The 11,196-nt window shown below is 41.3% G+C and overlaps 1 protein-coding gene across 1 annotated transcript in view; it reads left to right on the top strand.

The window, feature by feature from the left end:
- The first annotated feature begins 450 nt into the window (after positions 1-450).
- gramd2b (GRAM domain containing 2B) overlaps positions 451-11,196 on the top strand; it is a 31,337-nt gene continuing 20,591 nt past the window's right edge. Inside the window, exons 1-8 of the mRNA XM_030725702.1 lie at positions 451-607; positions 1,346-1,468; positions 3,457-3,544; positions 5,740-5,809; positions 6,024-6,127; positions 8,266-8,361; positions 8,479-8,550; positions 9,478-9,561. Of these exons, the coding sequence (XP_030581562.1) occupies positions 516-607; positions 1,346-1,468; positions 3,457-3,544; positions 5,740-5,809; positions 6,024-6,127; positions 8,266-8,361; positions 8,479-8,550; positions 9,478-9,561 (729 nt within the window). The 5' untranslated portion in view covers positions 451-515. The remainder of the gene's footprint in view (positions 608-1,345; positions 1,469-3,456; positions 3,545-5,739; positions 5,810-6,023; positions 6,128-8,265; positions 8,362-8,478; positions 8,551-9,477; positions 9,562-11,196) is intronic.

Here is an 11,196-nt window from a genome sequence, read left to right as displayed (position 1 = left end):
AAAGCAAGTAAATTGGTACATTTTTGAGGGGGCTCTGGTGTCTGTGTCTATGCAGCATGCTACCGCTCTGCTCAAAAACAAACACACATTTCAGTTTAAAGAAAGTCAGCAGGGAAACAACAGACTGAACACAATAAACCATTTGACATCAGCAAAGGGAAGCAGATCAAATTTCACCCTCTTCAGGCAGAAGTGGAAGATATGAGTTTAGTTCCTGTGTAAACAAAACTGGATTGATTATGAGAACATTTAGAACACAAACAAAGCAAAGTGTCACTGATCAAAGGTTCAAATGAAATCTATCACACACACACGCACACACACACACACACCACCCTTTTGCAATCTGGTTGGCTGTGACATGTGAAACCAAGGGGCCCAGAGGACACTCCCACAGGCAGGTAGGTGTAGGAGCGGGGGATCGGACTGCAGGGTCAGTTCACCTCTGCCAGCTCTCGCTGCAGCACTCAGGACATCCAGCTGAGCGTTTGCTTGGAAAACATTTACTGAGCATAATGACAGAACAGTGTGTGAACCAGCAGACGTCACAGGAGGACGTCAGGAAGTGTTCCCGACGAGCTGCAAAGCATGAAGAAAGGGATTCTCAGTGAGTCTGTGGCTGCACAAACAAAAACATCTCTAGAGTACAAAAAGCAATATAACACATATATTTGTATTAGCTCTTGTGGTAGCAGTAGTAGTACTAGCAGTACTAATATCTTGTTGAAAACTGGATCACTCAGTTAATTGACAGATTAACTGAGTGATCTCAGCTTGTAAACTTTGGGAATTTTGGACTAATGCATGAATGAAAATGATCCATTTGTGAATTTAGTACATGGTGACGGCTTTAGGCCCCCCAGAGACTTAGATATTGATCAGATAACCTTCTCTGCAAAAAACAAAAGCTGCATTATGGGAAATGTAGGATCCAGTGTCTCTGGAAGTTGACTTTTATTAGTAATTAGCTGTCTGGATTCTTGTTGCTCACTTATTAGTGTTTGATTTGGTAAGATGGAGGGTTTCTTGACTTGTAAAATGTCTGCTTTATCTATTCAATTTCCACCTTAAGAGATATCTAAGGTGCGATCTATCATTATGCTGTCACAACAGAAAGTCAAATATGCTGGGAAACGTGGTCTTTGCATTGCAGCTGGAAAAGACAGCAAATGTGCTATTGCAGGATTTTCTGCAGTCCTGACACAACACTCCAGAGAGTTACAGATTAGGTCAGTTATCAGCAAAAAAAAAAAAAAAAAGCCAAGCAGGTTGTATTGATCCCCAGTTTTCTTGGTCAATATGATCTTGTGTTTTTATTCCACTTAGTTTCTCCTTTTGTGTCCAGTTCAGATGTAGAGAACATGGTGGAGGAGTGTCCAAGAATCAGGAGGATGGGCAGTGACTCACTGCAGGCTGCTGATCAGGAGCCACAGGAGCTGTCAGGGAGGAGAAAGCCAGCGTTAGTCAGGTACGTTACACACAACTTTCCCTGGTTTTTCTTGTTGTTGTTTAGATCGTTGCATACAAGTGACAGGTGTCACGCTCGGTCTGGATACCACATACTACTTTTTTTTGCCAAGATATGGATATACTGTAGGTGTGCCTTGAAATGTTGGCTTGCTCTTTGGTGTGTCTTGGTCATCAGAGGTTCAGGACTAGTCTCTGTCAGGTTGAAGCCACAAGGGTAGAAATAAGCACCCACTTTCAAGATTACAACAGCAGCACCTTTGGGGGTAACAACCCTATGACAAGCCATAGTAGCACTAAAGGTACACTAAGGTCCTGTATGGTATCATTCTGTTAGTTTTCTTACACACACTTTTTCCCATCATCCTCGCCATGGACTGCAGGAATATCTCAGTCTGCTCCTCGTTTCCGTCATGTGGAGTAATTCCAGACAGATTCCTTTTGACTGGAGTTTTGCTGATTGGAGTAAATCTTACATCTGGGATGATGATGATTCTGTGAAGCTTTGTTTTATTTTGAACAAACACTGATCCTCGTGGTGTGATAACTTCTGCTGTTTTAGATCCAGCTGATCAGGTTTTCTTGTCAGGAAGTGGTTGTAGCAGCAATCTTGGGACTTCCTTTGCTGCTTCTGCAGGCTGTAAAGTTCCTGACTCGTGCTTTTAGGAGGCAGCTTGCGTGCCCTTCAGTAAGCAAAAACAAGACGGAGGTAAAAGGCAAACAGGGTTATTTATTCCACACAAACCCAGAATATAAACTATACTGTATGCAAACCAAACTGCGGCAGCGGTCACAAAACTGTTGATCCACTTCCTGCTTTCTTGCTAAACTCCTCTGAATCTGCCGTTCTGGCCCAACTAGGCACTCTGATTCAGACTATTACCCACATTTAACAAACAGCACAGATTCAAAATAGCAGGATGAGCCAATGGAGCACAATATCTTAAATTAAAGATCGAAACAAAATAGTTAAATGTATATATGTATATGTGTATACACATAAACACAAGCAAAATACTGGCCTGAATTCTCTATGGCTCTAATAGTACCGGATTGCTTTCTCTGGATTGGGAGAAAATTGCTGGACCAGTCGAAGGAGTTCAGCTATCTGTGGAGCTTATTGAAGAGGGACAGTGGAGTGTCAGATGGTGGATGGTCATGCACCTGCAGTAATGCAGCCATTGTACCAAACATGGTGAACCAGACTGTGGTGAAGAGAGAGCTGAGAATGAAAATGAAGCTTGTGCCTTACCAATCAAACCTGTGGTCATAAGATCTGGGTAATACCAAATGAATGATATGACCAAAATACATTTCCTCCACTGTGTGGCTCGACTCAGCCTTACAGAGAGAAGGAGCTCAGATATCTGGAAGAAACTTCAAGTTGAAAGGAGGCAGCTGAGGTGGTAGATCCACTTCGAACAGGTAGAAGAAAATGGACTGATGGATGGAGGAATGATCAATTTTCCACAAACTCCATGCTCAGCCCCCACAGAAACCTTTAGTCTAGTCATGACCTGACTCTGAGAAGGTCCCTTATTGATCAGTGTAACTATCTGACCTTAGTTGCGGTGCAGTGTTTCCCACTGTCTTAGAAACCTTCTCCCGTGAACTCAAAGCAAAGCAGATGAACAATATGCGCAGTTTAACTGAACAATCTGATCACATCACATCTGATGCTGCGTCATTACAACAATTCAAAGGAAATGCAACCTTTTGAAGTCAATATGATAAATGGTTTTAATCTTCTTTGGACTTACATATGTCCTAGAAATAGAGCTTAATCTCAGTGATTTCTCCATTTTATAATGTTTCTCTATCCTCAAATTGTCTTAATATTTCCTGGTTTTCATAGAAATATGATGTTGGGAATCCACAGTTGTTACAAACACTGAAATTAGATTACAAAGGGTTTATGTGTTTATTATGTGTCCTATTGGGTATGTAATGTGTTAAATCCTCTCTCTGATATTAGTTTTCTGTCTTCAGGTCAAAGACCTTCGACCATTCGCTGCTGACTCAGGTTCAGACAGACCCGGACTCCAAGATCGAGAGGAAGAAGTCTCACTACAGCCAGGTGAGACGTGATTAAGTCAACTCTGATACATATTTTATTACACCTATAAATGTTACATGCAGACCGTTCTCCGTCACTTGGTTTCCAGAGTAGAGATAAAATTTCTGCTGACTGGCTTTTCTCCAGGCAACATTATTATCTTAACAATATCTCAGCTTATAAACAGCCTGTGAGTCACGGCTCCTTCCAGATTCATGTGTGCAATATTCTGACATGCAGCACTAATCAGTCATGTGAATTTAAACTACATTACCAAATACAGTCAATCAATAAATACAATCAAAAATAAATAAAAATCTGGATTATCTGGTACTTTTCAGGCATAAGAAAGTAACAATGCAACATTTAGGATTCATTTTCTTTAAAAGACTCAGATTTAAGTTTTCATGCACTTTAAAATGAGATGATTCCACAGCTGGTTAACAGTTTATCATAACCAGTGATAATAAATGGTGATTGATATTTAAACTCTAGGAAACAATGAAATTATAATGTTTATTAATTCTATGAGTATTCTAAATGCTTGAGTTAAATCCTTTAAACTTTGGCTCGGTCGGTGCCTCTGCTGCACGTCTTCTCCGTCTCTCTCCCCACTTTCCTGAGCAACTATCCATTAAAGGCAAAAATAATCCCCCAAAAATGTTAAGCTATGACTTCATGTGCAAAACATCAATGCATCATAGTGAAGCTGTACTGGGGCCAGGCAAAACCTTTATGTAATACCTTTATTTAACCAGACAGCACATTAAGAACAGTCTTTTTTACAGTGGTGGTCTGCTAAAGGCAAAACTTCTTGAGCTAAAAAGAAACATCAAAAGTTGAAAGAACAGCACCAAAGATCAGGGCTGAAACGTTCCTCCCTACAGGGGTTTCACATCCTGCTGGGCGTCATTAGAAAAATCATCTTTAGGCTTCATAGATGTTTAAAAAATATCCCCAAAAATTGGTTTGGTTTAACTAACGGCCGCAGTGATGAGTCAGAAGCGCTGTTATTATAGTGTTATTATAGTTAACTAAAACTAAAGTAAATCTATAAGAAAACATTTAAATAAACCTGTGTCCTGATCAACAACAGGTGGAAACAATTAAGGGAAAACAAAGCAAAAAGAAGATACACTAGAATAATAACCATCAAAGTAAAACAAAAAGTAAATAAAAGACAATGAACTAAAACTGAAAGCAGAACAAGAAAACCAACTATTAAATCTTTCTTCTTGAAATGCACCTTCACTCCTCTCATCCTTGAAGCAGCAAGCTTCTTAAAACTGTGGTGAGTTTTTAAACCAAACTTTGTAGCTCCACACTCAGCCAAGGCTCGAGGAGACACAGGTGTCACTTACCTCAATTTCAGTTCAATTCAGTTCAATTTTATTCATATAGCGCCAAATCACAGTCACTTCAAGGCGCTTTGTATTGTGGGTAAAGACCCTCCAATAATACAGAGAAAACCCAACAGCCAAAACGACCCCCTATGAGCAGCACTTGGAGACAGTGGGAAGGAAAAACTCCCTTTAACAGGAAGAAACCTCCATCAGAACCAGGCTCAGGGAGGGGGGGTCATCTGCTGTGAGGGGGCTGAACCTGACGTCATAAAAGAGAAAACTATACATGGTGTACTTGATGTGTGTCCAAACCATCAAAATGACTCTGAAATGAGCTTTTTTGTAATCCTCTTGCAAGAATGGTTTCTAAAATCATGAAGAATTTCCTCTACGTGTTTGAATTTTTGTGTTATGTGTTAAAAATATGGTCACAAGAGTGATATAGAAAAACAGTCCCTGATCAAACTGTAACTGAGCTGTGTGTCACTCAGAGGCCCACAGAACAAAATGCAAATTGTTTGAAAGAAGATTAATTTACCTTTGATTTAGTGATGAAATTATGCGTGAAAACTGTGAGCAGGTAATTCTGTCCATTCATTAATACACGCTGGCTCTGAAGATTTTCTCTGTTGGAATTAATGTCGATTTTTTTCTTCTTGATAAAGTTTGAAAGCAGTAAAGCATGCCCTGCCTTCATTCATGGGTGTGTCAGCTGCAGCTTTAACCAACTGAACACACACAAGTCTGAACCTGTTTCCCTGCATCAGTGCAAAGCATCTCTAATACTACAGGCAGCATTGTACACTGACGTGTGTGTGTGTGTGTGTGTGTGTGTGTGTGTGTCTGTGTGTGTGTGTGTGTGTTGTATTTCAGCTTTCAAAGAGTAACTGCCAGTACCATAAAATATTTAAGGAGATCAGAAAAGACGAGCAGCTGAGACAGAGTAAGTCTTCAATGATCGCTCTAAATACTGAATGAAGGCCGTAGGTGAACATTTGATACCAGAGCCTGTTGTTAAGCACATGATAATAATTTAATGCTTAGAACAGAACAACCACAATAAATTAAAGTTCAGCAATAATTTCTTTGTTTGATACAACACTGTTTGTCTCTTTTCCTCACTAATAAGGGCTTCATGTCATTTACCTGTTTGCCAGGTTACACCTGTGCTCTACAGAAAGACATCCTCTACCAGGGACGCATGTTTGTCTCCGACCACTGGATCTGCTTCCACTCCAAGGTGTTTGGAAAAGATACCAAAGTACGTATTCATGTCTGATTTCTATCAACCCGCTGGAAAGGCTGACAGAGACCTTTGGAGGAGAATCCAGATGTTTGCAGTTGTTTCTTGTTTCCACATCAGTGTCAGTCTTTGTTGTTTTGATGCTGTTTAAGTTGGCAAACACAGTGAGGTGCCAACAGCAGCAGCAGATTTTATTTGATGATGGTTTCAAAAATTTAAGTTACCTGGAAAAGTTTCACAGAAAACCTCAAAGAATTTCCCGCAGTGCAGAAAACAGCAAACATTTGACGGGTTTATCCATGAACTGCATGTCAGAGATCAAAGTGAGACTAAACTAAGCTGACAGCAGCGAAAAATTCACTGATGTATGTTTGATTTTTATCATTCCTTTGAGATCCAAATAACCAGAATATCAGTTCCAATATCAGAAACTTACCACAATCTAATTAACTCATTTTATAGTAATAAAAATGAAATAGGCTACGAAACTGTAAATATGCAACAATATTGACTAGACAGTGTTAAGTAAAACATACGATACAGAAAAAGTTCCATATCTTGTTGATTTAATTGGTGAGAAGTGTACTGCATAAAGACTGTGTGAAAAAGATGGACATTTCAAAGGTTTTTAGCTCCTGAAGTTTAGCGTTAGGCTTTGCCATGTTGTCTGTGGAGTTTGAAAAAAGGCGACTGGACTTCTTTTTGTTTCTCGAAGACGTTTCGCCTCTCATCCCAAAGGCTTCTTCAGTTCTCAAACCAAAGGTGGAGAGACCAGGTATTTAAACCCAGTGGGTGTAGTCCCCTGAAGGTGGATATGACCCTCTATTGTTCATGTGCATAATCACATGTGCCAAGGTGTGAATGGAGGCGTGGGTCATTACAATCAGTGGTTTCAGGTGAAACCAATATAGGACTTCTCTCCATTGTTTCATGTGACCTACTGAGGTCATTCTTGGATGAGAGGTGAAACATCTTCAAGAAACAAAAAAAAAGTCCGGTCGCCTTTTTTCAAGCTCCAGAGATACTCTGACCTGGATGACTGAGAATCTACACAGATGCTTTGTCATGTTGTTTTTAGAGCCAAAAGTAGCCAAAAATAATTGGATGAGAGGATGAATGCTGCTAAATTACCAGCAAATGCTAGAATCCCCATTACACAGACACATACAAATAAAAATCTACAGTTTCACTCACAAAAACTGGAGCACAGACTTCTTGGGTGATCTGTGAGTGTAATAAACTGCACAGCCAACCACACAGAGAAGCCCTCCATTCCAGCTGAGGTGAAGCCTGGCTGACACACAGCACGCACCTGTCAAACAGTCCTTGACCTTATAATAAATTAGCTCCCCATACAGCTGGGGGAAATTAGTTACACAGACACCATTTTATGTACCAGCCTGTAAACAATTTCATCTCTGAAGCTCGATCTTTTAGCATGGCATGGAGATCGAGTCGTTTTTGAAGCCAGCCTCAAGTGGCCACTGGAGGAACTGCAGTTGGTGGTTTCACTTCCTGGCTGGCTTCATTTTTCAACCCTGGGGAATAACCTCTGGTAAGAAGTCACAGATACATTCTGATCTGTGACTCTTGAAAGTTATCTAAATAAAATCAATGTTTTATTCCAATGTTGGTTTGGCAGAAGTGAAATATTGTCAGTTTCTGTTTCTCTAATCTCACTCTGGCCAGATGATGGGAGCAACAAGACTCATTTTGGCAGCGCAGTTCTGGAGCTGTTGATATATGAATAAAGGACATTTGAGAATTCAAATGATTCTCTACTAAATTACAGAAAGAGTGTTTTTTCCATAAAGGGACATGCTAGGTGACTCTGTGGATAGTTACTCTTTATTTTACACGTGCAGCCTGCAGAGACACAAATATGTTGCTGCACACATGAGAACACCTGCAGATGACACCTCACTGCTGTGTGGACACAACTGGATTGTTTTAAACCTGTTACTGTATGGGAAACATCTGGAACTATCAGTCTAGGCACAGAAAGTAATTGGAGTTAATGTGTATAGATGGTGATCATTAAAGCTGACAGAGGTCAGGAAATAGTTCTGCTGTCCCACAGTTGCCTGAATCATTGTCTGTGGCAGGTGTGAAAGATGCAGGATTGAACTGTTCATCCCCATGTTTCTCCATCCCAGATCGCCATCCCAGTGATGTCCATCACAAACATCAAGAAGACCAAAACCGCCATCCTGGTGCCAAATGCTCTGGTTATCGCCACCACAAATGACAGAGTGAGAGAGGAAGCTCTCTGCCTCCTATCGTGATTTAAAAAATAAAATAAATTTTGTGTATTTGGGCATGTGAGCAGAAGGATTCTGAGATGCCTCTTTTTATTTTTGGGCTTGCAGTACGTGTTTGTGTCCTTTCTGTCCAGAGACAACACCTACAAGATCCTGATGTCAATCTGTCCTCATCTGGAGGTAGGACACACTTTCTACACAGAGACCTCCTTGTTGTCTATCATATAGGCACTGGTCCAGTAGCAGATGCTCATCCTAAACATGGCCAAGGGTTCAAGTATTGAGGTCAGCTTATATACAGATAACCGTGAGCCAAAAGTCTTCAAACTGTTCTAAACACAGTTTTTTTCACTCGTGGATCCAAATGGGGTCATATTGAGGTCATCTCAGGCTCATTTAAAGTGTGGCTCATACAGAGTCTGAGAATAAACTGTGGATCTGAAAATGTGATGAACAGCAAAAATGTGAATGACTCATTTTCCTTTAGCAGTTCTGTAACATTTGAACATTACGTGCATGGCTGGTTTTTGTCTTCCTTTGTTGTTTTTAGGGTTTTCAGTGAACGAGAGATTAATAAGCTGCCACAAATCTGACATTATGTAACTATTTCTAAGTCTTTATTCCCAATTTTTAAAGATTTCATTTCCTTTCTGTCTTCCATCTGCTGGCTGTACAAATGCACCAGTGACTGAAGATGTTTATTATGAACACAGTGTTAGGTGTAAAAAAGACACCCAAATACAGTAAACTCCAGTTTATGGAGCTCTCAGGGCCACCTTAGTGAGTGACAGCTTTATGGTTATTAAAAAGCAAACTGCATTCCCTCACACTGTCTGAACTTTCCCTCAAATCCTGCTGAAATCTTAAATGTAAGCAATAAGCTGGTTTCCTGCCAGGATGCTTCATCTATAACAAGTCCGAATCAAAGTGAGGAACCAGTCAGCATGCTTTGTGAACTGTATCCACAAACATATTGCTGTATTTTTAAAAACAATAAAATAATGAAATAATTGCTGATATGCACGTGGAAGGTTTTGGAGGGTTAGGGTTTGAAACGGATCATTTAAACATGAGATGTCTGGTTATGTGTTATATGAATATATACAGGAGAAGAGTCCATGCAGCAGCCCCATTCCCTCCTCAGCTGAAACCAGAGGTCAAAGGTCACCGCTATCACCCAGCTTTCCTCTGGTGGGTCAAACACACACAAACAGCTGAATGGCACAGAGCAAGATGTCTGTGCTGATGCCTACATATAATGAGAAGAATAACATAGATATCCAATCACATTAAGCTAAACAACATCAGTAATATGCTAACAAAACATTTGGGCCTATGGGCACAGAAGCTGAGGTCAGAATCCAGCGGGCAGAGCCGTCAGGAATTATAAACGATTTTTGCCTGTAATGTTGTGTTTTAGTGGACATTCAACAAAGCTGCGTCTGTGAAATGGTGGACCTGTGAGTCTGCTCCTGATGCCAACATCAATCATGTTCAGACGACCTCGAACTTTAAGCTTTTATTTGTTTTCACCTTTTTTTACCCTCCTGCAAAGTCCCACAAATTTTACTTTTCCCATTTTAATACATTTCTCAGATGTTTTTATCACCGCAGCTTGATGGTCAACAGGTGATGCTTTTACTGACAGCTGCATGTTTGTACACTCAACTCACAGCCAAGTGGACATCCTAGTTTCACTAACCATCTGCAAAAATGTCTCCTTAACCTGATAAATGACCAGATCAATCAATAAATATTAAATTAATTAAAAACAACCAAAAAGGCCAGTCAAGATGATTTTCGATGTTTGAACATTAATATCTAAAAAAAAATTAAAGAAACCTGAAATTTTCACCTGCCTTTCTTAGAACCAAACTGAATAGATCAGGTGAGTGTGTGTGTGTGTGTGTGTGTGTGGGGGGGGGGGGGGCAGTGAGTGGTATCAATTCCTTCATCCTCCAGGAACTGCCTGCATACTCTCACCACATGAGGCACCACGAGGAACAAGGACCTACTGCAGCAGTGTGGGTCTGACAGGTCCAAGGATTTCATCCTGATATCTGATGGCAGTCAGGGTGCCGTTGTAGAGGTCTGTGTGTCCCTCCGTGGATGTGCCTCCCAGACCATCACTGCCAAACCGGTCATGCTGAACGATGTTACAGGCAGCATAACGTTCTCCACGGCTTCTCCAGACCCTTTGAGGTCTGTCAGATGTGCTCGGGGTGAACCTGCTCTCCTCTGTGGAAAGTACAGGGCTTCAGTGGTGGACCTGCCAGTTCTGGTATTCTGTGGTAAATGCTAGTCAGGCTCCACGGTGCTGGGCAGTGAGCACAGCGCCCACTAGAGGATGTCAGGCCCTCAGGCCACCCTCATGAAGTCTGTTTCTGATTGATTGGTCAGAGACATTCACACCAGTGGCTGCTGGAGGTCATTTTGTAGCTCTGCAGTGCTCATCCTGTTCCTCCTTGCACAAAGGAGCAGATACTGGTCCTGCTGATGGGTTAAGGACCTTCTCCTGTCCAGCTCTCCTAGAGTAACTGTCTGTCTCCTGGAGTCTCCTCCATGCTCTGAGACTGTGCTGGGAGACACAGCAAACCTTCTGCCAATGGCACGTATTGATGTGCCATCCTGGAGGAGTTGGACTACCTGTGGAGCCTCTGTAGGGTCCAGGTATGACCTCATGCTGTCAGCAGTGGCACTGACCCAAATGCAGAACTAGTGAAAACCAGTCAGAAAAGATGAGGAGGGAAACTGTGAGTGTCCTCCACCTGTAAACCATTCCTGTTTTTTTTTTTTTGGGGGGGGGGGGGGGGGTCTCATTGTTGC

The sequence above is a fragment of the Archocentrus centrarchus genome, unplaced genomic scaffold (genome assembly GCF_007364275.1).
Source record: "Archocentrus centrarchus isolate MPI-CPG fArcCen1 unplaced genomic scaffold, fArcCen1 scaffold_68_ctg1, whole genome shotgun sequence".
NCBI classification, from domain to species: domain Eukaryota; kingdom Metazoa; phylum Chordata; class Actinopteri; order Cichliformes; family Cichlidae; genus Archocentrus; species Archocentrus centrarchus.
Note: the sequence above shows the minus strand (reverse complement) of the source record. Positions and strands in the feature narration are given on the sequence as shown.